Consider the following 25,648-nt stretch of genomic DNA (forward strand, 5'->3'; position numbering starts at 1 on the left):
CCATCACTAAAGATTTAGTGCCGCTTCCAGTTTAGACAGGTTTAATAGTGGTAGCAGTTGTAGCAGGCAAATGACTGAAAATCTCTGCAGCATGAATTCCTTGCAGCAGAATCCAAGTTGGGAGCAAGTTTTGTTTTTGTTTTTTTTAAAAAGAGCAATTTTGCATCTTGATACAACCATGTTGCACTGCAGGTGAGGCAAATGTAAAATGTGCAGAGAGATTTAGAGTTGAGAGGGACGTGTCCTAGCGGTATCCGGTTGGCACATTCTGAATGTCGACAAGGTCATTAGGTCGAGCACCAACATGTCGACAATCAGAAGGTCAACAAGGTCATTACGTCGAGCACCAACATGTAGACCTAAAAATACATATCTACATATTGGTAGTCCACCTAATTACTGTCAACATTCAGAATTGGTCGACCAGTTATACCACACCCTTCCTAGCTGAAGTCTAAATTGCAATGTAAAAATAAAGCTGCCCAGTATTTGTGGGATACATGCAAAAGCATAAAAGAATAAAAATAAATGTGTCTGCATTACAATATGGTTTGTACAGGAGAAAAGTTGCTCCTTTTTTCTTTTGCTTTGCTCTAAACTCACATTATTATTTTTTTTCTTATATATTCTATAAATAAAAGATAGGACACTACTAATTTAGATACAAAAAATAACCTATGAAATATGATTTAAAAGATATTCTAAAAATTTTACCAGGTCATTTAAAAAAAAAACCCAGAAGGTTAGAAAACAGGCTGCTTAGCTTAAATGTTTTTATGGACTGTGTGGTTTCTAAGCCACTCATTTGTGTGCTTCTATGTTGACGTTGCATATACAACACAACTAGATGTGACACATCTCATACAAATATGATACATACAAAATTTAGAGCATGCAAGATGACTACTAAATTATACCTGGAAAGAGAAATGCTTGTTACAGAATTCTCATCATGCTACAGCCTACAACAAATAATGTGGGAAAACACTGTATGAAAAGTAAAAGTTACAAAGCAAAGCGAGTGAGATCTCAAAGCGGTGCGAGAGCAGAATGCAGGGTGGAGGAATTGGTGAATTTGTACTGCAGAAGCAACACAGAAAGGAGACACTGAAGTACTACACTACTTGGATGCCAACAACAGACTAGATGAGAGTGTTGGTACTTACAATTGTGGGTTGAGTAGTTGGGATAAAGGCAGTGGTCTGCGGCACGTGGACCAGTTTAATAGGCTGGCTGCTTGTCACACCTGTTGCTATCTGCAGAGACAGCACAGGGAACCTTAGATAGCAGACTACACCATGAGGACAGTGATTGCTGCCATATATGTCTGCCTCCTAACACTGACCATTGTGGGCTTATTATGAAGGGGGAGGGACTTCTAGTTCTGCTTCTGTACAGTAAGAGCAAAAGCTGTAGAGACTACCTGAGAGTCAAAAGCTAAGTAATCATACAATGCAAACACAATGAGTGTGAAATATGGAGCATGTCACTAATATTCATATATTTCCTTCCCCACCTTCATGTGATTATGCCTCAGCCACTTCATTCCCACCTGCTCTATTTTTCTTAGATTTGACTTGTTACTATAGCAGAAAATGGATGGGTGTTACAGCTGCAGGTCTAGTCTTGTAGTAAGAAGCCACAGAGATTGTATACAAATGAGACGGTTACTAACTACATAGATATTGTGAGCATTCAGACAGGACTCACACAATCCTGACCAATGAATTCGCCTGTGTTCTTAAAAAACCTTCAAATTATCTTAGAGTTAGTAAACATTTATCAAAGTTTGTGATTTGCATTTTATTTATATGCATATATGAAATGAAAATAGTGTTCCACTATGACACCCACATGCCATAGTGGAGCAAGGTTGTAAAGGAGTGCTTACATCCTCCATGCATAGAGATGACATAAGGTAGAGGTTCCTAAACTTGGTCCTCAAGGTACTCTAACAGTCCAGGTTTTAAGGACATCCATGCTTGACCACAAATGACTTAATTAGTACCTCAGTCAATTTGATTTAACCACCTGTGCTCAACCATGGATCTCTCTAAAACCTGAACTGATGGGGAGCCTTGATGGTAGCTTTGAAAACCTCTGACATAGGGCTTGATTCAGAGGTGTACGCAAATCCCAACGCGACTACATCTTTGTACGTGGTGACTATGTGAAAATATGCAAATGTTGCAGCTGCCGGGATTTGTATGGAGACGCCAACGGTGGCTTCGCAGATCATATCACTTGTGTACAAAAATGCAGCATCGGACGCAGAGTGGTTGGTGGTTACTCAGAATGGGCGTTGGAAAGAAGACGCCAGGACCAGCAAAACTGTGTACAAGTCACTGGCAGCGACACGTCTGCATTTCTCTAACCAACCCCCCATAACTGCCCACAAATGCTGGCAATCTGTCAATCACTCTGTGTCCAAATCCCCTCTGCGAGTGACGACGGTAATCAACCGCAGAACACGTACAGTGCGACTCAGACGCATGTGCAGTACAAAAACATTGTCCAACTGCGGGAACATCGACAGTCCGTCCATCTCTGAATCAGGCGCATGGACAGAAGCCATCCAGGAAAGGGCTTCAGAGTTGCGCTGCATACTGAATGCTAGGTCAACGCAAGATTCCAGACAAATGAACAACTGTGCTTCAGGTGCTACAGCATATAAATAAATGCTAATCCAGAACCTGGTAACAGGTTCTCTATAAAAGGTCAAATTTATATATACAATTTCTATGGTTCTCTAACAAAGTGAAGCTGGTGTTTGAATGTTAGCCTTCTATTAAATGAATGAGTAGCAACAAATATTTATAAAGCTTCCAGCATTTTAGAATGAGAGATTTCTAATGCATGCAGTGCCCTCAGAAATGGTTAATAGGCTACTGAATAGAAATGTAGGGTGTTGTAATTTTCCCTATTCTAAGTTGGTTCAGAATTATAACATCATTTCTCTACTTCATATATCAGCACTTCAAAGGAATGAAAAATGACAAGTGAAGCGTTATTTCCGTTACATAGAGGTAGGACAGTGAAACAAGGGACGTCTCCTGAGAGCCATCACTGCACACATCGGGACACTGCAAACCAGGAAATAGGAGAGTCTCATTTTCCAGATATATACGGAATGGATGAGTTATTGAAAAACAAACAAAGCATTTTAGAAATGGACTGCAAGCGAGAAGCTCATCTCCTCAGCAGACAGAGAGACACAGATTTGGCTTCACTCACTTTGGATGTGGGCAAGCTATCGACCAGCGATACGTACAGTAACACTCTCTTTGCTCTTTTCTGACGCACTCTCCTTTTCTTTTGGTGTGGTGGCAGTTTCAGTGGGCTGTGGCTGAATACCGGCTGTGGATTGTGCAGTTTTATCGGTGCTAAGCTCCGGGTCAGCTTCTTGCTGAGTGGCAGTGGCTGCAGATAAAGAGCAGTTGAATATTAGTGTAAATAAGAAACACAGGAAACTGTGGCTGTATAAATATGAAACTGTAGGAGTAAGAAACAGGTCTATTATCATGACGCTACTGTACACTACAAATGTGTCCTGATTCACCCATCCTTTTTGCGTCATATGGCATGAGATACATGGCACAACTAAGACGTTCTGTCACTGGTAGTGATTCTTGGACTTTCATAACATATATGTTCATATGCCTTCTGTGCGGCATCATAGCTGCATCCAAAGTCGCTTATAGTGTACTGTGTCTTTCGGCTTAGTATCTTTATCGCAATGGAGTTGGTATATTGTCACAGATTAAGCACAACACATGGCGCGGCTCACTCCTAATGGTCCTTGGTCTTTTACTTTTTTCCCAAGTTAGCGTCCAAGTTACACACCACAGCTACATGCAATGCCAGCGGCAGTGTACAGGAGTACTCGTGCATTCTACTTTTATTGCATTAGTGATGCGACTAAGATGCAAACTGAATACAAAACTTTGTGGCGACTTAATCGCATAATATGGGGCGTGACAGATAACAATTTGACAATAACTGCTTAGTGTGGACACATCTGTACAAACACAATTTATTATTTATTCCGACTCCTGTAGTGTACTACATAATGTATTACACTACACAGAGAAGAACGTCTGGCACAATATGCATCAAAGAAATCTAAAAAACCAGCACTTATCGCAAAGTCTTCCATCCTACTTGACGTGAAGACATGGGTTGATGAAACGGATATGGCAAAACTAGAATACATAATGTATTCAGGGGAGTAGAGGGGCTGGTCGGGCCTGGGTGAAGGGGGTATGGCCTAATCGCTGGAGGCTTAGGCTTTTTTATTTTTCAAGATTTTTGCAGCGCCGCTATGGGAAGGGGGCGCTCTGATCCCCTCAAGGCGAAAAAGGGAGGGGGGGGGCACATGATCAGTGTGATTACTCTCCCCCACAGGCATAGGAGACTGTTGTGGCTGTAGTCTCCCACCGCAGCCCAGCACACAGCAGCGTGTGTACTGGGCTGCTGTGATTTAAGAGTGAGGGAGGGGGGCGCCGCCGGAACCCTCCAGCAGCCTGGGCCCAGGTAATTAGTACCCGACCCCCCCCCCCTCCTCGGCACCCCTGAATGTATTATGAGGAATACTGGCTCTTATACCTGTATATTACAATAAGATCACAAGACTAAGACACAGAATAGCATGCACCCCTGCTCTTGTCTGTCAATCCACATGTTACATGAACCAGTACCCGATTGTGTGCAGGACTTCATGTGCTCGGGCCAGTGTGCTTGCTGGCAGGGGTAGTCACAGTAGCTGGTGTTCCAGCAGCAGTAGAAAATGGCTTCCTTCTTGCAGTTGGCGCACCACTGTTTCTTCTTGGTCTCATCCACCGCCTGCTGCTTCTCAAGTTCTGTTTGTTTTTTCACCTCTGCAATCAGCCTGTCCCTCTCCTGTTCCAGACTCTGCCTCATCTCAGCCATGGTGAGCTCTATACCCGGATAAAAGACATCAGGGCTCATCACAGATTTAATATTATATATCTGTTTGTGTAGTGGCAAATAAAAGATGAAAAGTATATATCCATGACTGGAAGTCTGTGGTTGTGTTATGGTGCATAGAATATGCAAGTCATTCCCAAGCCAGGTTCTTACCCAAGTTATGTTTCATTTCAGACAGCTCCTGCTGATGCAACCATTGTAGCTTTTCAATCTCGATCCGTAAGCGTCGGATCTATGAGGAGGAGCAATAATTCAGATGAGACTAACAGCACAACCTACCATTTCTTCAGCTATTTCACAAGCAATGACATTACTGCTTGCCAAAATATTATCTGACGGTGCAACACATGAAGCCAGGAGACATACACTGTATACCTCGGCTATGGTGCTCCCGGTTGAATTCTTAGACAGGTCATTGTAGATTTCCGTCATAGTGCCTTTAATTGCATCCATCATCTAAAAACAAGGAAAAATAATGTTATTGGTGATATAATTAAAGTTGCAGAGTTGGCTAAACTACAGAGAGACAAACATAGAACTACAGAACATAGCCAGTAAGACCTCTCTGAATGGAGTGCAGTCATTGTAGAACGTTGCACTGGAAAGTCTACATTCTCACACAAGTACTCCTCCAAATCTATTCATTGATGCAAGGCTGTTTAGAACTAGGACTGGACCTAAAGAGCTAAAGATGTTATCTTTCATGAGAAATTATGAAATATTCTAACAACAATGTTTCATTTGGCGCATACATATTACAATGCTCTTTACAGAAATATTTAATCATTCACACAACTATCTGCCCTTTTGGATCTTACAATCTCTCTCTATTCCCTACCACACGCTATGATTACTGTTCTATGAACAGAAGTTTTCATATCTTTCCTGAAATGGCAAAATAATACAGCATATTATATGCTCCTTCAATTTCTGTACTGCATAACAATAAAAAATTCCCCCCATAAACAACATTTCTTTAGCGTACCATTTTCATTAAGCTACTATAGAACATAGCTATTTAATACAATTTTTAAGAACCGCTAATTTTTCATTATGTCTGATAGCATAGCAATCAAATGATAGAGTCTGGCGCTAGGAACGAGACGAATCACCTCTGCACTGTAAGGATTAAATAAAAGAAAATACAATACACCAGTAAAACTGCATGGTAAATGAGAAAGAATTTGACGTGCTTGTTAATAGAGGTTTACAGACATACATAATGTCACTGGAGGTCGTCTAGGCTTTACTAATATGTTAATGTGCAGTAAATGTGAGTGGAGCATATATACTCACTGAAAACTAAAAGCCCCGAAGGATAATGTAAACCAATAAAAAAAAGGAACAAGAAAAAAAAAAGAAAGTGTCACACTCCTTTACCAGAAACATTCTTAAAAATATAACTGAATTAATGAGCTTAATGGCAGGACCACAGTATCCCTCAAAATTAATGGCAGGACCACAGTGTCCCTCAAAAGAAAATACATTTTTACACATGCATAAAAATCCTCTTTTCTCTCTCGTCCTATTGGGGGACACTTCAACCATGGTGAAAGTATGCTCAAGTATTTCTTTGCGCAACGCTTTTCATCCAAAGCTACCACCTTTAAATAAACATGTAAATTTTTGGTTAAGGTATGCAATGAGGACCAGGGTGGCTGCAAGACCTAGCTGCAGATTGCACCACCCAGGAAGCATTTAAACTACTGTAGAAGGGTGATCTGCAAGACAGCCTTTGCATCAAGGAATACTAGAAGAGGTGACTTGCAAGATAAAGCACATATATCAGAAACTCTCCTCGCAGAGGAACACAGTATGACTTAACTTCAACAGTGTCCAAAAGCTCAATTGGTGGGAGCTTCAGAGTCGTTCAAACCAAATTTAGATTGAAAGGCACTATTGAACCTCCATATTCAGGAATAGTTTCTTGCAAAAGAGAATTTAAAGGGCTGAAACCTGGACCTTAAGAGAAAGGAGTCTCAGGCCATAGACAAGACTGGGACTGTAAGGAGGAGAAAAGGAAGCCTTTCCTTTTGCACCAGGAAATATATAATCACCACACTAGTTCTTCATCAATACCAATCTTCAGCCTCAATGTATTGTTTGTATGACTCCTTATGAAAGCCCTTTTGCTCTCAGAGTCATGGCTTCAACAGTCGTTGAAAAGTATCCTCAGTCGTCCCAAAGGGTGGACTGCCATAATTTGCCTACAGCTCAGGAACGTGACATCCATCTTGAGACCACAAATCCCTGTAAAGCATATCAATGAGTAGGGTTTCATTCCAGATCAGAAAGTGGGTTAAGTAGAAAGGTGAGATACTGAAAAAGGCATCTCTTATACTCCCACACAAGAGTACAGATGAAGCTACACCAATCCAGAATAAAGAAAAAGCATCAGCCTATGTACCCCAATGTTGTACGATAATAGAAATAATGAAAGAGGATTAATCTGTGGCACCACCGTTGTGATCCTGCCACCACTCCTCTAGAAGAAAGTGACAGGGTCAGTAGCCAAATTGGTACATTGGGCCTGATTCAGTACTTATTGCAACTGCCATTGCAAGAGCGATTGTGCACACAGCCTCACTGCAATGATATGCTAATCCACTGCGATCGCTATGCCTTCGCAGAACTACATACGGACGCCCACCTTACCTTACACACATCCGTAATGTTTAGCAAGACTGCAAAACCATCGGTAACATTGAGTACAATCGGAGCCTCACGCACACTTGCACAAGGTCAAACCTTACTCAGAAATTGCTATCCTCATCGCACGCAGTGAAAGGCCAAGTTGCGAATGGCATTGCAGTGAAAAAATGTATGCGTGCCTCTGCAACAGCGTTCAAACGCACTGGCACGCCTGTGTTTCACCAACCCCCCCTCATCACCTCCCACAAATGGCACTTCCTGTCAATCACTCTGCGATGGGTCTGCGTAATCTGCGGTCGCAGTGGCTAGTTCTCGCACATGCACTGCAATGCAGTGACTGGTCGAGAGCAAGTTAACTTTAAACTTCATTTGAAAACATTCATTTTTAAAAGTAATATTGCTTTAATAAGCAATGAACAAAGTGGGAGCTTACTATGAAGCACTAACTGAAGATGTTGTATTTCGGACACTTACCTTGCTGGTGTATTTAGAGATATCAGCAGCAACATCAGCAGAGGCGGTAGCTATAGGAAGGTCACTAGTGATTGATGTGGTGAGAGACTGTCCAGGGCTGGTGACCACAGCTAGTGGTGGGACACTGGTCACCAGAGTTATGGTGGATGTAGTGGTGGTTTGGGTTACTTCTTTCTGTTGCACTGCTATAATCACAAGAAGATTCATTACATCATACTAATTTAACCATTAATGGAAATAACTCTTACAGCCTCACATATTCACTTGCTCCTTTCTTCCTCTAGCAAAATCTAAATTTAGTACATAAGTTATATAGCTGCAGTATTTTGCCCACATGCTCCTGACCTTTACAATGCATTTCCCCAGAAAGTCTGACTCTATTTCTCTGGCAGTATTTAAAAGCAGCTTCAGTTTTAAAAAATAAATTTGATTTCAACTAATAGTGACTCTGAGGTGGCTCATTTCACAAGAATATCATTACATTTAATGCAAGGATTTGTAAAATGTACAGGAGTGGACAAAATTATATAAATACTATTATGATGACATAACATATCTCATTACTTCTGGGAAAGCTACAACTACTGCTAAGTACATCCATTTTTTTTTTATAGATATGCGAAAATAGTCTCACACTGTAAAGTCATTGCTAACACCTTAGTCATATACTGTCTTCACAGCCAGGACATATACTGTAGTTCTAGTGGGATGTAGTGGGAATCCCGGCAGTCGGGATACCGGTGGTCAGAATACCTGTGCCAGAATCCAGACAATAGTCGGACTATTAGGGTTAGGGGGAGGATTAGGTTTAAGAGTTATGCACTAGAGAGAGGGTTAGGCTGCGGGAAGGGAATTTACGGTAAGACTGCGGGGAAAAGGGGAGGGTTAGGGTTAATCTGCGGGGAGGGGGAACAGTTAGGCTGCGGGAGGGAAAGGTTAGGGTTAGACTGTAGGAAAGGTGGGTTAGAGTTAGGGGTTAGGACACTTACCTACTTGTGTCGGGATGCTACTGTCGGTATTCTGACAACCGGCATCCCGACCGCCGGGATCCCGTACCCACCCCCTTCTAGTAATATATTAAAAATGGTAAAGCTGAATATCTTGAGACATTCACGCTCCATACAGATGTAGGCACCTAGAGTCAATGAATAAAAGGATTGAAATAACAAGAATCTCTTGATACATTGCTTATGATTTGGATTTTGTACCTTTAACAGCCTGCCGTGTCTGATATCTCGTCCCTTGCGGAGACTGTGGTGGTGCAGGTGTGGTTGGGGGTGGTGGAGGCTGCTGCTGCTGTTGTTGCTGTTGTCTCTGAACTTTCTGCATGTGCCATTTCTGGGATGAGGTCTGAAACTTACTGGAAGAATTCCACACTACTCTCTGCACGGTGGGGACAGTCTCCTTTGGCAGAAGGGGTCTTTGTTTCTTCACTGGGCTGCCGGTAGCAGCGGCTGGGGCAGTGACCGCTGCTATTGCGCTGGTAGTCACCGTTACCCCCACTGCAGGGACCGCCTGGGCTGCCGATCGGGTCATGATGGGGGTTTCAGCCGGGGGGTGGCTGCTGGTATTAGCTGCAGCTGAGACCTTCGCTGCAGAGAACCATTCATGGATTATTATTATTATTTTACATGCATTAGCAATATGGATACTTAAGATTTATAAAATCTGCACTTGGGGAGAAAGAGCCCTCTCATTATAGAGAATTAACTATTACAATGTACCTCCAAACCATTGCTAGATATTTTGGCTGATGGACCCATGTACAGTACATGCATTATCCAGCATTGTGCTACCCTCTGCTAGCCAATCTGCTTTAAAAGGATATGTAAGGGCAGAATTAAAATGGATCCATCACATCTAGATACTGTAGGAAGCCATTTTTTACTCAATATTCAGCCTATCAATTCACAAGGAACTAGTGCCTCATGCCTTAGTGATGTCATGCGTTCTTAGTGAATTGATAGGCTTTGTCATCATGAATATTGGTTCAGCTTATACAATTGCTGCCTCCTACATGCGAAGGTACAGGCTACACTTTAATACCATTTTATGCGGTTGTCATAAACACATTTCATTTGATACGCCTCATGTCTACTAGTATTAAAGAAAGTCTAAAGCAAAAAGCAGTATGGATTCTCATCCACCCACAAATGTTTGTCCACAAAATGAGGAGAGATAATATAAGTGATAAAATCTATAAAACAAGATGCTCTCTTTATTTTTAATACTAATAAAAATGACAGACATACTTTCTGGGTGCTTTGCTGGGGTTTCTTTAGCCTCTTTTTTGGCTTTCCGCCCTTCTCGTCCTGAGTGATCCTCTCCCAGATCTATCACTAGTTCACTCTCTGAGTCAGAGTCCAGTCCAAGGTCTACTCTGGGGGAGTCCGTCTCATCTTTCCCTGGCAGTTTTTCTTTAGCAGAGTGTGGCAGTGCCTTGCTTTTGTCTGGAACATCCTTCTCTACTGCTGAAGCCGCCTTCTCCTTAACCAGTGTGTCCGCTTTCTCTGTTGCTGAGGATGTGCTTTTAGCTTCATCTTTCACATCTGCTGGGATTGAAGGCTTGACTTTCTTCTTTAACGAGGATGAAGTAGAAACTTCTTTTTCAACCTTCACACTTTCCTTCTTATCTTCGTCACGTTCATTCTTTGGTTTCTGATCCTCGTCACTCACATACTCGCTATCGCTAGTGTCTGTCTTCTCAGATTCCTCGGAATCGCTGTGCTCCACTGCGGCGTATGCATCATCCGGAATTTCATTAATTCCTGGATTTAAAGAGATGATAAACCAGCCCAGTAAATCAAACAATCTACCATGCAGGTTTTAACTGTCCATTTGCATGAGAAGCGATAAAAATTTGGAGATACCTAATTGGGCTTTGCAGCTCTCTATAGTCTTGTCAAGATTGAGCTGAAACCGGCTCCGGATCTGTCTCTTGGGAGATATGAGCGGGGTGGGTGTAGACTGCTGAAGAACAGATTCACTGAGCTCCTTCAAATCCATTTCTGCTTTACTGCGATCTAAAAATGTAAGTTCACATTCATTTAGCAAGCATTCCCATTTGTGTGAAAGACCTAAAATGCCCATTTCTTTTACACCAAAAAAACATGCGGTGCCATAACTCCAAAGTTTTATTTTACTTAATTGGTTATTGTCTATCTCCATCATGCCCACCTTCAGCTTCCACTTCTGCAACAGAGACAGGACAGACCAGGAGAGGGGAAATCAGCAGCACAAGGCCCGGCACAGGGTATGTACTGTATAGCGGGGTGGTGCTGGGGGTGACCTGGCATATGCCAGATCAATATTACTAGTCTAAATTAAAATGAAACTACAATGTACAGACTACAGATACGTCCAACATGTCAGCATAAAATTCCATCATCTCCCCCGATTCCAGAAATGGTCCTTGCTGTGCCAGCTGTGTTGCCAATATCTCTATCCTGTGAAATATCTATTCATGAAAATAAGAAAATTCATTGGGGCATTGACAACTCAAATATAAAATGGCCTGCTTCACTAGGAGTGTATCACAGTACCAATTCAGATGAAAGCTGGACCGCAAATAAGGCAACTAGTATACTAGTGAAGCCTACAGTACTAAACGCCAGCCAAAACAAAAATTTGGGGGGGAGCTTTATTTTTACAGTTAAAATTTGTATAAACTGATCAGGCATTTTTTAATTGTATGCAGTGTCACCTGCCACAAGACCGCTCATAAGTAATTTTTTTCAATTAATAAAAATACTAATATATAAATGTCGGTATTGAGACCCTGTCGGCATTCTGAAGGTTGACATCCAGACTATGGCAACATTTTCGGGTCAACATTCTGAATGTCAAACTCTTGTACCAGATCCCACAATATGTCAGTGTAGCATACTTGCCAACTCTCCCTCATTGTCAGGGAGACTCCCTGAATTATAGCAATCTCCCTGTCTCCCTGAAGAGTCTAGCAATCTCCCTCATTTCATCCTTACCCCCATTATGAAGCTGTTATATTAAAAAACAGATATATACATTCAAATGGGATCATTAGTGTAATTTCCTTGCATTGGTTATTATAAGGCACAATGATCCTTATGAATTTCTGAAAAGTATCAGTGTGTTTTCATCAACAAACAGATCTTACTAACTGCTTTTGGGCTGGTTTACATTTGGATGTAAGTCAGGTTTAGGACACGCCTCTCAGATTTATCAGTACACGCCCACTGTAACACGCGCTCATAGGTGCTGCTTTCACAATCTCCCTGAAATGCTTTTTAAAAGTAGGCAAGTATGTACTAGTGTAGTGCACAGAATAAAAGTGAACCACATTTTAAATATTAAAAAGCGTCAGAGAAACACACACAAGACTAAATGTTCTCTTTCCTGGGGCATGATTCTGCCGCCTCCTATATTTAAATAACTGAGATTCCAACAGGCAGTGCCTTAAGATCGTGCATGTCTGTCAGCGTACCGAAGAAATGACACCAGCCCAATTGCAATCTCTATGTCTAACTATGATCTCCTGTGTGAGCGGCTTTGCATCTTTGAATGCACTTTCAGCGGCACGCCCGCATCGGATTTGGCACCCCCGTTATTTCCCAGGAAAGGCCACTAAAATTATCTGACCATGCTTCCAATTCTGTGCTGCATCTTTGTTGGCAGGCAATCGGGGTGCATGCACAGTACAAAAATCATTGGTGAACTATGCACATATCAGGACTAAATCAGGCCCCGTGTGTGAGGACATACAGCATGGGAGAGCTAACGCAGCAAGCAGAGTGTGTCAGTTGTGGCGGTTTTTCTATTCTTAAGCTGGGTACACACGTAAAGATTTTCTGTCCAACCATCTAACTAGTTGATTAGTTGGAATGAAAATCTGGTAACGTATGGGAGTAACTGATGATCAGCAATTTGCTCCTAAATGCCAGAAAACAGATGAAAATGGTCATCAGACAAGTTTGAACAAACTGTTTAGATCAAACATTTAACAAACAGTTTTTGTCCATTTTCCGGCGTTTGGGAGCAAATTGCTGATTGTCATTTGTTTTCATACATTGCCAGATTTTCATTCCAACCAATCAACTAATTGGATGGTTGGACAGAAAATCTTTACGTGTGTACCCAGCCTTAGGTTAAGCCCAGCAAGCGCTTGTTTGGATATACACCTACCTCTAAAGGCCCAATCCAGAGAAGGCCCTTGTTCATTAAACAGATCCCCTCATGCTTCTCTGTACCTAGTATCGCTGTTACCACCTGATCTGTCAGATTACACTGCTGCTCCAGGCTAACATCCAATAGGCAACTACATCTTCCCTTCAGGGATAGGAGCAGTCAGGATAGGCCCCAGTGCACGTTGTAATCGGTGCAGGTGTCAGCAACAGCTGGGCCTGGATCCTTGATCACCACCGTTCTCAGTATGGACAGGGTTTCATCTTTGTTGGCTTCTCAGATGAGGTCTGGTAAAGGGCAGTAGGTGAGGCACAGCTTGCGGCTCCACCTGAGTTCCTCTACTATAGGGAGACGGTGGATGCCTTTGTAGCAATGGTAGTGTTCCTTCCAACACAACCCCTTAAGCTGGATACGCACTACACAATAGGTTGTGTAATAATGGTACCTCCAACCGCTCCTCTACACGACCATTGTGTAGTGTGTAGTCCCAATCTGTCGTTTACACAGGAGGTAAAGTTCCCTAAACAGGATATTTTAAAAAATCGTGCAGTGTGTGCATGGGCCCAAAATAACCTCGTATTGGGCCGTTGCATCTTTCAAGTGCATACTCAGCCTGAGGAATTATGTAATAGGTTGTGAGCTGCAGACACTGTGGGAACTCCTGCGAGTCTGTCCTTAAAAAAAAATTAAGGGAAATCATTTTAAAGGGAAAACCAAGCTGGTTTTGCCTTTAAAATAATTGCCACATAAAAAAATACGGGAAGACTCGCAGGAGTTCCCACAGTGGCTGCAGCTCGCAACCTATTACATAAGCCCCCTAGTCTTTGTTGCTTGGTGTCTGGCTAAACTGAGCCTCCACAAACTAGGATTCTATTAATTAGTGGCCATTTAGTTGTTATTTAATTTTCATTAGTTGTTCATTAAAATTGAGCACTGACCGAGGTTGAGGTTGAGTATGCTGCCGGTGCTGCTGTTTCGTTCTGGTTTAGATGTTATTGGTGTTGAAGACTGAGGAGAGAAAGGTTTGGGACTGTCTGATATGCTTCCACCGTGTCCTGTTTTTGTAGCTACAGGAGAGGCTGTAAAACAAAATACAAAATCATGAAACTAGCTCAGCATGCCAGCGGAAGATTTACAGTATGTGCCAAATGCCTCAGCACAATGTTTACTTGGGACTCCTGACTATGACAAGGAGTTTTTTTTACATAAAAAAAAAAACCTCAAGTTCATATAAACAAACCTTTGATAGCAGGTAAGAGAACATCTTTGTGTTCTTACTAAACAAATGGTTTAAGTAATAAATTGTTTATCTAATGTTACTTTTACAATTTGATAGATATCAAATAGGGTTTTTTTTAACATAAAAACATAAAACTGATAGCTGAACCAAGACAAGCATGTTATTATAAGCATCATATTGTAATATCTTTAATTCATTTTGAAGTAATGAAATTATTAATGGTGCTTCAATATTATAGGCATCATATTGTAATATCTTTAATTCATTTTAAATAATAAAGAAAAAGAATAGATTTGAAGCGGAGTACAGATGCTCTGGTCACGATTGTTGGGGCACTAGCCCCCTAAATGACGAACCGGACAGCCAATCACCATGCGGTAAATGGGTCCTGGGTTGGAAGACCTGGTTAACCAGTTTCCACTGAACCTGAGCCAGGTTTTATCCGCATGAAACCCTGGTCGAGACCCAGGAAGAAATGTCGGGTCAATATACCCAGGATTTTTTCCTATGACCCTTTTCCACTGAGCCGCTACCCGGGTTGATACTGCAATAACCTGGGTATTTTGGCCAGTGGAAAAGGGGTATTAAGGTCACCAACCCCCTAGGCTATAGGGGAAGCCTATAGCTGTGTGGGATTGTAGTGTCACTTCAATTTTTAGTGCCTCAAGTGATGCTGCTGTCTGATGTCATTTATATGATTTTTACAATTTTACAGACTTTTTACTTGCAATTTTATTATATATTGTATTTGTAAAGATAAGACGTGAAAATGATATCCATTTTCTGTTATACCTGAGATTTGACTGATTGTTTTGTACATATGCAAAACAAAATACTTTGAACTAATTGATCCACACAGGTGAATATACTGCAATGGGAAATCAGTGAACCTGTTGCGGATTGGCCTTCACTAGTTTAAATAAGGATTCCCTTATACCCTCTGATGAAACCTTCGCTGTATATTGAAGGAGAAACATGTTAGGATTGGTAATACTGCTCTGGGATTCTTTGTTCCAAGGTTGTTAAAACTGGCGGATTGCTGAAAACCACTTCTAGCATCTGGGGATTGTCTACTTTGAGGCTGCTGCTTAAATGGTGAGACGCCGGCAGTGACGTATTGGATATAAGCAGGGGTAAGAAACATGCTACTAAACCCCCTGATCCGTTATATTTGTGCTGGAGATTGAGCTTAGCGCTAGTCTGCATACCTAAACTAGTGCTCCTCCCTGATAGCACTGCAACTTATGGTGCATACACATGGTCAGATTTTTCATCAGATTTGAACGATAACGATTTTAAAAATCGTTCAAATCTGATTAAAAAAATCGTTCATGTGTACAAGCATGGACGATGAACGATGCGCGTTCACGTTTGTTAGAGAACGATATCTGACATGTTTGCAGTCAGATTTCATTCTTTTTCTTCAGATATCGTTCAAATCGTTGAGTAAATCGTTAGCAAAATCGTTCAAACGATATCGTTCAAAAGAAAAATCTGACCGTGTGTATGCTCCATTACTGTCAATGTGCTTCCTGGAATTTGTGACACTGTTGAGCATAGCGCAGATGCCAAAATCTCCCTGCGTCCTCCCCTGGAGGTTTACACAGTACAGACTGAACTCACACTGCTGCTAATTAATTATCAGCATCACAGCGCTGTTTCAAAAATCTATCTGCCCCTTTATCGGTGCACACACACAACTCTAATTGTGACCTATTGTTGCCAATTGGAAATACCTGGATCAACAATGCTTTTGGATTGGTAAAAGACTTGGGGGTCTATTTATCAAGCAGTGAAAAGTGTAGAGAAGTGAACCAGTGGAGAAGTTTCCCATAGCAACCAATCAGCTTTGAAGCAGCATTTATCAAGTACAGTCTAGAAAATAATAGGTAGGAACTGATTGGTTGCTATGGGCAACTTCTCCACTGCTCCACACTTTTCAATGTTTGATAAAAAAATATCCCTATATGTTATAATTATTAAATTAACACCTTGGAGCATCTGTATCTTTACCAGAGACTTGCTTTTGCTGGTGAGGACATTTTCTATTTTTAACGAATGTTTTTTAACATTCTTTTAATTATGTGAATAAATTTGGATATATCATTCTTATACAAGTCTATGACTGTTTTAATATAACATGAACTCCTAGTAGTGAGTGTTCTCACTCCTCCTTGTCCTATTTTTTTTTTAACATTACTTTCGGTGTTACTAATTCAGCACATTCTTCCTTACAGCCTTAACTTCGCCCTGCAAGCTGCCTCCCTATCCTGTGTGTCTGACCTCCATCTCTGGCAATCTACCGGCTCTATTTTTTTGGCACATTGGTTTTCTCCATAAGTCTGCCCTGTCTGTCTGACAGATCCATATAGCCTTTTTTTTATTGACTGTCCCAATAACTAATGTTATTCCCTGATCTCACTCCCTCCCCAACACGGCCTGTAATATCCTTGTAATCTGTTCCCCATGTTCTGGCCACTTCTCTAATTCCGTTGTTCTCTCTCTTCTTCAGCCAATATTTCACCAGAATCATTGATGCACAGGGAGGTCAGGGTATTATCCACATGACTGACCAAAACAAATGAGACTCCTGTGTGTATAGCTAATATCAGTCACCCCGAATGCTCAGCATTGTGTACTTTGGTTTTCTCACCTGTGCTCTTATCAATAAATTCCATGGACTCCTCACTTGCACTGAAGTGACTGGACACCGCTTTCTTATCAGCATCTTGTTCCACATCCGACCCAGTGTGCACGGATGAGTTTGTACTCATTGGAGAGCGGGGCATGTCAGTTAAAGAAATTCGCCGACCACCGCCACTATTTAACATGGGCTTGCTCATTAAGATCTTCGGTGACGCTGTCATGTCAAAGTTCAGTTTTACTTTTTCCTGCTTGTCAGTTTTTGCGGTCCCAGCACTTGGATTGCCAGTGTCCAGCAACATTTGGTATTGGTTGTTGGGTGTGTAAGGTGTCCTAAATGGAGCATAGTTAAATACGCCAAACCTCTTGCGGATGTTTTCCACGTACACTTCCATTTCCTGCATGGCGCTATTAAAGATGCTTTTTGTCTTTTTTACAGAAAAGGGGATTTCTTTTGACATGAGGTAGCAATTGTTCATTGGTACCCAGGCCCTGAAAAATGTAACAAAGATTAGTCAACTTTCACACAAAAAACCCAGAAAACATACCAAAATAGGAGGGCTGTGCATTTCTTGGACTGATTCGCAGGATCACGCCTTCATGAGATAAATTTATTCATAATAGATCATTCTATTTGTGTCATTTGTGTTGTGGTGTCTATATCATAAACAACACACCATGGTCTCCATCTGTTTCCAAATGCGGATTGTGTCATTTAAGCATTTCTCCGCCTTAATTACATGGTGGTTTCATCAGAGAAATGTGGCCACAGATTATTTAGAAGGATTGGTTTAAGGTCAGAACAAATTTAGAAATTTATATGATGTTTATTTGGATCTCAATTAGGGGTGTGCACCGGCCACTTTTCGTGTTTTGTGTTTTGGTTTTGGATCTGGATCTTTCTTCGTGTTTTGGATCTGGATTGGTTTTGCCAAAACCACCCTTCCGTGTTTTGGGTTCTGGGTTTTGTGTTTTGGATCTGTATTTTTTTTAAAAAAAGCATAAAAACAGCTAAAATCACAGAATTTGTAGGTTTTTCTGCTCCTATGCTATTATTAACCTCAATAACCTTAATTTCCACTCATTTCCAGTCTATTCTGAACACCTCACACCTCACAATAGTGTTTTTATGTCCAAAACGTTGCACCGAGGTAGCTGGATGACTATGCTAAGAGACACGAGTGGGCGGCACAAACACGTGACCCATCTAGGCGTGAAACTGCAGTGGCAGACAGGATGGCAGTTTGAAAAACTAGGCCCCAAACTGTACATAATGCAAAGAAAAAAAAGAGGTGCAAGATGGAATTGTCCTTGGGCCCTCCCACCCACCCTTATGTTGTATAAACAGGACATGCACACTTTAACAAACCAATCATTTCAGCGCCAGGGTCTGCCACACAACTGTGGCTGAAATGATTGGTTCGTTTGGGCCCCCACAAAACAAGCTGGCAATTAATGTGTCCCTGCACAAACTGGCTCTATGGAGGCAAGATGTCATCCTCATCCTCCTCATCCACCGATTCCTCACCCTCTTCAGTGTGTACATCCTCATCCTCACAAAGTATTAACTCGTCCCCACTTGAATCCACCACCACAGGTCCCTCTGTACCTTCTGGAGGCTGGTCTCCCTGGAAGAGCTGATAATTCATTTTGATGAACATCATCTTCTCCACATTCTGTGGAAGCAACCTCCTACGCCTTTCGCTGACAAGGTTCCCGGCTGCACTAAACACTCTTTCGGAGTACACACTGGAGGGGGGGCAACTCAGGTAAAATAGAGCCAGTTTGTACAGGGGCCTCCAAATTGCCTCTTTTTCCTGCCAGTACAGGTATGGACTGTCTGCCATGCCTACTTGGATGCTGTCACCGATGTAATCCTCCACCATTCTGTCAATGGTGACAGTATCATATGCAGTGACAGTAGACATGTCAGAAATTGTTGCCAGGTCCTTCAGTCCGGACCAGATGTCCAAACTTGGTCCTGCCTGCCCTGCATCACCGCCAGCGGGTTGCTTAGGATACCTAAGTTTTTTCCTGGCAGCCCCAGTTGCAGGAGAAAATGAAGAAGGAGCCGTTGACGTGTCACGTTCCGCTTCAGCTGACAGTGTGTTCACCAGCAGGTCTTTGCACCTCTGCAGGCTTGTGTCGGCCGGAAAGAGAGACACCACATAGGCTTTAAACCTAGGATCGAGCACGGTGGCCAAAACGTAGTGGTCTGATTTCAACAGATTGACCACCCTGGAATCCTGGCAAAGCGAATGAAGGGCTTCATCCACAAGTCCCACATGCCGAGCGGAATCGCTCCGTCTTAGCTCCTCCTTCACTTTCTCCAGCTGCTTCTGCAAAAGCCTGATGAGGGGAATGACCTGACTCAAGCTGGCAGTGTCTGAACTGACTTCACGTGTGGCAAGTTCGAAGGGCTGGAGAACCTTGCACAACACGGAAATCATTCTCCACTGCGCTTGAGTCAGGTGCATACCCCCTCCTTTGCCTATGTCATAGGTGGATGTATAGGCTTGTATGGCCTTTTGCTGCTCCTCCATCCTCTGAAGCATATAGAGGGTTGAGTTCCACCGCGTCACAACCTCTTGCTTCAGGTGATGGCGGGGCAGGTTCAAGAGTGTTTGCTGGCGCTCCAGTCTTCGGCACGCAGTCGCTGAATGGCGAAAGTGGCCAGAAATTTTTCGGGCCACCCAAAGCGTCTCCTGCACGCCCCTGTCGCTTTTCAGAAAATTCTGCACCACCAAGTTTATTGTGTGAGCAAAACATGGGACGTGCTGGAATTTGCCCAGATGTAATGCCCGCACAATATTGGTGGCGTTGTCAGATATCACAAATCCCCAGGAGAGTCTAAGTGGGATAAGCCACTGGGCGATGATTTCCCTCAGTTTCTCTAAGAGGTTGTCGGCGGTGTGCCTCTTACTGAAACCGGTGATACACAGCGTAGCCTGCCTTGTAACGAGCTGGCATTTCTGAGATGCTGCTACTGGTGACGCTGCTGCTGTTGCTGCGTAAGGTGATACATCTACCCAGTGGGCTGTCACAGTCATATAGTCCTTAGTCTGCCCTGTTCCACTTGTCCACATGTCCATGGTTAAGTGGACATTGTGTACAACGGCATTTTTCAGGACACTGAGGACACTTTTTCTGACGTTTCTGTACAGTCTCGGTATCGCCTGCCTAGTGAAGTGGAATCTAGACGGGATTTGGAACCGGGGACACACTACCTCCATCAATTGTCTAAATCCCACTGCACTAATGGCGGATACCGGACGCACGTCTAACACCAACATAGCAGTCAAGGCCTCAGTTATACGTTTTGCTTCAGGATGACTGCTGTCGTACTTCATCCTCCTCGCTAAGGACTGTTGGAGGGTCAATTGTTTAGTAAAAGTAGTGGTGTTCCTACTTCCTCTCTGGGATGATGAACGACTCCCAGCAGCAGCAACAGCAGCAGCGGCAGCAGTAGGCGTAGCAATGCAGGATCCTCCGGAGGAATCCCGGATAGGAGAGTCAGTCATGCCAGTGACATGGCCTGCAGGACTACTTCCGATCCTAACTAAGGAGGAAATTGACGAGGAGGGAGTTGACGGTGTGGTTTGCAGGCGCTTGGATACAACAGGACAACGGGATTTAGGTGTCCCTGGACTGCTTACGGTCTTAGCCAAAGTTTCTGAACTTGACAGTAACTTTTTATGAACGCGCTGCAGGTGCCGTATAAGGGAGGATGTTCCTAGGTGGTTGACGTCCCTACCCCTACTTATTTCACCTTTACATATGGTACATATGGCAAGACAGTTGTTGTCCGGATTTGGATAGAAATATTGCCAGACCAAAGAGGTGGAATGTTTGGTCTTCTGCCCAGGCATGACCGTGATGGGCTTTTTCATCCCACGGACAACAACTGTCTCCCCCGGAGCCTGATTTAAACAAACCACATCACCATCAGAATCCTCCTCGCCAACTTCCTCCTCAGCGCCAGCTACACCAGTATCCTCATCCTGTTGTACTTCAACAGTGACATCTTCAATTTGCATATCAGCAAGTGGACTGTGGGTGCTCCTTTCAGCACTTGCAGAGGGCGTGCAAATGGTGGAAAGAGCCACCTCTTCCCGTCCAGTGCTGGGAAGGTCAGGCATCGCAACCACCACCACACTTGGACTCTCCTTGGGGATTTGTGATATCTTCTTAGAAAGCACAGTTCTTCGCTGTGCTTTTGCCAGCTTAACTCTTTTGATTTTTTTAGTGGGAGGAGGGCTTCCATCGTCATGTGAAGCTGAACCACTAGTCATGAACATACTAGGGATCGACCTTAGCCGTTCCTTGCCACTCCGTGTCGTAAATGGCATATTGGCAAGTTTACGTTTCTCTTCAGCTGATTTAAATGTCTTTTTCAAGGTCATTTTCCTGAACTTTGCCATTTGGGATTGTATGTGCCCTCTACTATGACATTGGGCATCGGCCTTGGCAGACGACGTTGATGGCATGTTATCGTCTATGTCATGACTAGTGGCAGCAGCTTCAGCACTAGGAGGAAGTGGTTCTTGATCTTTCTCTATTTTATTTTTATCGGAGAAAGTTTGGTCCTCCATTTATGTTATATCGATTTGATATATACGTGCGGCTAAACACAGAAAATAATTTTTTTGGGGGTTTGGACTGGAGTGTACTTTGTGGGTTACAGCACCCTTTAACGGTCAAGCCAGCCGGCCCTTTACTTATGACACAGGCGCACGCTTGGCACTACTTTGTTGATGCACGTGCGGCTACTGCGCACACAATTCACAAACACAGAAAATAATTTTTTTTTGGTTTGGACTGGAGTGTACTTTCGGGGGTTACAGCACCCTTTAACGGTCAAGCCAGCCGGCCCTTTACTTATGACACAGGCGCACGCTTGGCACTACTTTGTTGATGCACGTGCGGCTACTGCGCACACAATTCACAAACACAGAAAATATATTATATTTTTAGCACTTGGGGGGAGCACCCCTGATGGACAGAGCACCCCCTGGACAACACTACAGCACCTCTTTAGGACTGGGACACTGCACAGGACTTTGGAGTGGACACAGCCCCTATGGAGAACTGACTGCACAACACAGTCCAGCCAGCCCCTATGGACTTTGAAGTAGTGGACACAGCCCCTATTAACAACAGCAGCACAGCACAACACAGCCAGCCCCTATGGACTTTGAAGTAGTGGACAACAGCAGCACTACACTACACTACACTACACAGCCCTAACTCCCACCCTCCCTCTTCACTGTCCACAGCCGAGTGAGAAAATGGCGCCGACGTGGGTACCTTATATAGGATCCAAAACCCGCGAGACTCGGAAGGCGGGAAGATGACGTTTTGCCTCGATTTCAGAATCCGAGTCAGGCGGGAAAAGTCGAGCCTGACTCGGATCGGACTCGGATCGGGGGGGCTCGGGGGGGTTCGGATTTCAGAAATCCGAACCCGCTCACCCCTAATCTCAATACGGTTTATGGGTTTAATATTTGTAATATTTATGTGGATTCAAATATATTCAATATTTTTTTAATTCAGCAGTTGCATCACAGAGCTCTATTTGTGTATTCATTTTCCTTTTATTGTGAGGTGTTGCCAAGATACCAGATCTTGTCATACAAGAGCTGCAGTTTTGACTGCTAGTAATTTATACAGACCTACTATTTAGTACTATATCTATTGTGATATGATATAGCGCCCCTTCTTTTAGATTTCTTATTATGAATAAGACTTGTATGATCCTCTTATAAAAGCGAAAGAGCCAATTTCCCCCCAGGTTTGCATATGGCCCGCACAAAATCATGGATAACAGCATCCCTTAAATTCCTGCTGATTTTCGTTCACAAGGGCTCTGGCTCTCCCTCCCAGACCTACAACTGCAATGTCCAACCCAATCCTTAAATCCCTTTGAATATCTCCAAATACGAAATTTTTTAGGTTCCCTACCACCCATACCCACTTCTCCGCGACCAAACCCCGTTTGAACGACTCTGTAAATATTGCCCCACGTTTAAAGGGATGATCTCTCAAATATATGGCATTCTTATTGATGCTGTTCTGCCTATTACTAAGCCCCATGAATCTTCCTGGGAGATAGATCTTGGTCCTCCACCTGACGAAGAGGTTTGCGGCGACATGAGACTGGCAATTGCTAAAACCTCTATCTCTACCCGCCTTAAAGAAACTTCCTATAAATTGTATTACCGTTGGCACTATACCCCCAGTACGTATCTCCCATATGTTCCCTTCTGCCTCACCCCTTTGTTGGAGGTACTGTGGCCTCCGAGGTACTCTAGCCCATATCTGGTGGACCTGCCTGGCTCTTGAACCCTTCTGGACCTCGGTTCATGCTCTTCTGAACACTGTCCTTGGAGACCAGAATCTGAAAGACCCATGAACCTTCTTTTTAAGTTACCCCCCTCCAGATCTCTGCAAACGCTCAGTTAAATTGTTGTTGCTGCTAGAAGTTTGATTGTTCGTAACTGGAAAAACCCTCTTCCGCCAACCCTCTCTGCCCTAAAATCACAAATCCAACATATAGCGAGAAAGGAAAACATTACCGACTATCTTCACGATAGCCATATGTTTTCTCAGGTTTGGGCACCATGGCTCTCCTACGATAGCACTTCACCACCTCTGCTACCCATGCTCGCTGCCCATATGTGACTCATGCGCGATGGCAGAGTCTGCTCCTTCAAATCTGACTCCTCTGTGATAAACCCCCCTAATTAACTAACTGCATACTCTACTCTCCTGTTCCCCAAATTACAAGTTTTTCTTCCTTATAAAGCTTCTTGTCTAGCATTTGGTACTCTCTATGATCTCCTGCTTCCTTTGGTAGTCCTGTTCCCACCCCCTCAATACCCCCCACCCTTATTTACTTATCGCTATAAAAAAATGTCTCATTTGTACTGTTTATTACATTTGTGTTTTTCTATGTTCTTTTCTGTGAGCTTTCTAAATAAAGAATAAAAAAAAAAAAAGCGAAAGACCACGATTAATACACCTCAAAATTTCTAATTACGTTTGCTAATTGCAGGTTGTGAAATGTTCACATGCAAAAAATTTTACTTTTAAGAGGAATTGTTATTTTATTGTTCAAAATTTGAGGGGAGGCAGTAAGGGAACAGGACAAACTATTCCAAAGTCATTAAGGATTTCATAGTAGATCTTGAGCATATGTTACCCTTTGAACCTGTCCAAACAAACAGAGAACGTAAAATTCTACTGAATTCACTCTTGCGGCTCTATTCAATCAAACTTTTTTTACTAAAATAATGTGAAATAAAGTGTTTTCACAGTCTTTTTCACAGTGGGGGGCTGCCGCAGAGGTCAGGGGAGTGATTGTTGGGGGTAGCGCGGAGGTACTGTCACTGTTTCGCGAAACGGTGTGCAGTGTGAATTCCGCTGGCTAGCGCTACCCCCCAGCCATCACCCCCTCGCTAAAGAAAGTTGATACATTCTCATAATTCATACATTCACAATGCGAATTTTGGTTGAAATTATCACCTACAATCCACATTTGAAATGCGGATTGTAGTAAATAGGGGTCTTGGGGAGAAAGGAGATCTAGCAAATTGCCATCCTTTGGGAAGTAGAGTTCACTAAAGTCACTTCTGCTGTACATGGAGAGTGGGTCTACTAAAAGTGCGCCGGTTGTTTACACAATCTGAAATCAGCTGTTTTGTGAGCTGAAACATTATTTGTGAGAATTGCCTCTAAGCTGATCTATTCACTGAAACGCATTAGACTGTTTTACCCATTGGGGTACACCTTGGAATTCTCCTTTATTTACTACACTGCTTCAGCAAGGGACTGTGATCCACAACTGCATTTCCTCCTGATTACCATGCTGCATGCAGTATTGAGCCATCCTTTATCCATTTGGCACTCAGCATCTGCACCATTCCGGTAACCATCATGACGCCTACTCCTAGATGGGTCTACACAGGCCACAGTGAAAAGGCCACCCCTTCATCCAGATTTATTTACCTCTCAGGAATTAATACCACTTTTGCACCAGATCTGGTAATGTCAACGTCCATGTATATTCCAGGTGCCCCAATAACTTTCCCCTTCAGAACCCAATTCAAACTTCTCACACTCGCTTACAAAGCTCTCACCCAATCCTATCCTATTTACATCTATGACCTAATCTTCCTTCACACTCCTGCCCGCCAACTTCACTGCACAAATGAATGCCGCCCCTCATCCCAATGACTTCCTCTCACTCCTGCCCATGCTCCTCCTTATCTCTGGAAACGCTGTTCTCCTCTACAATAAAGAAAGATATACAAAGAATGTGCGCAGTGAACATGAAAAAGCAGCCACACCTATACCTAAAGGAATAAACACTAAGTTCCTAAATCAGACTAAACAATAATAATGTTGGTACAGGTGACGGCGGTAAACACATGAAAATGTTTGAAAACAACTAAAGGTGTATTTAACAATATACATGAAAAGAAAAAGAGACTCCAGATAATAAAGTGGCACAGTGCATACAATATTAAATGG

The 25,648-nt window shown here is 42.9% G+C and overlaps 1 protein-coding gene across 10 annotated transcripts in view; it reads right to left on the reverse strand.

Moving 5' to 3' along the window:
* ZMYND8 (zinc finger MYND-type containing 8) overlaps window positions 1-25,648 on the reverse strand; it is a 112,463-nt gene that overhangs the window by 4,286 nt on the left and 82,529 nt on the right. For 6 of the 10 annotated variants that reach the window (XM_088472150.1, XM_088472151.1, XM_088472148.1 and 3 more), the window contains 11 exons: window positions 17,127-17,608; window positions 14,172-14,312; window positions 10,944-11,096; window positions 10,326-10,841; window positions 9,282-9,665; window positions 8,074-8,258; window positions 5,314-5,403; window positions 5,101-5,179; window positions 4,698-4,937; window positions 3,272-3,420; window positions 1,167-1,256 (listed from right to left, as the gene is read on the reverse strand). In XM_088472150.1, coding sequence (XP_088328276.1) covers window positions 1,167-1,256; window positions 3,272-3,420; window positions 4,698-4,937; window positions 5,101-5,179; window positions 5,314-5,403; window positions 8,074-8,258; window positions 9,282-9,665; window positions 10,326-10,841; window positions 10,944-11,096; window positions 14,172-14,312; window positions 17,127-17,608 — 2,509 coding nt within the window. Of the gene's footprint in view, window positions 1-1,166; window positions 1,257-3,234; window positions 3,421-4,697; window positions 4,938-5,100; window positions 5,180-5,313; window positions 5,404-8,073; window positions 8,259-9,281; window positions 9,666-10,325; window positions 10,842-10,943; window positions 11,097-14,171; window positions 14,313-17,126; window positions 17,609-25,648 lie in introns of all 10 variants that reach the window. The other 4 variants (XM_088472153.1, XM_088472155.1, XM_088472156.1 and 1 more) reach the window with 4 other exon arrangements.

The sequence above is a fragment of the Taudactylus pleione genome, unplaced genomic scaffold, assembly GCF_031769625.1.
Source record: "Taudactylus pleione unplaced genomic scaffold, aTauple2 ptg000121l, whole genome shotgun sequence".
NCBI classification, from domain to species: Eukaryota; Metazoa; Chordata; class Amphibia; order Anura; family Myobatrachidae; genus Taudactylus; species Taudactylus pleione.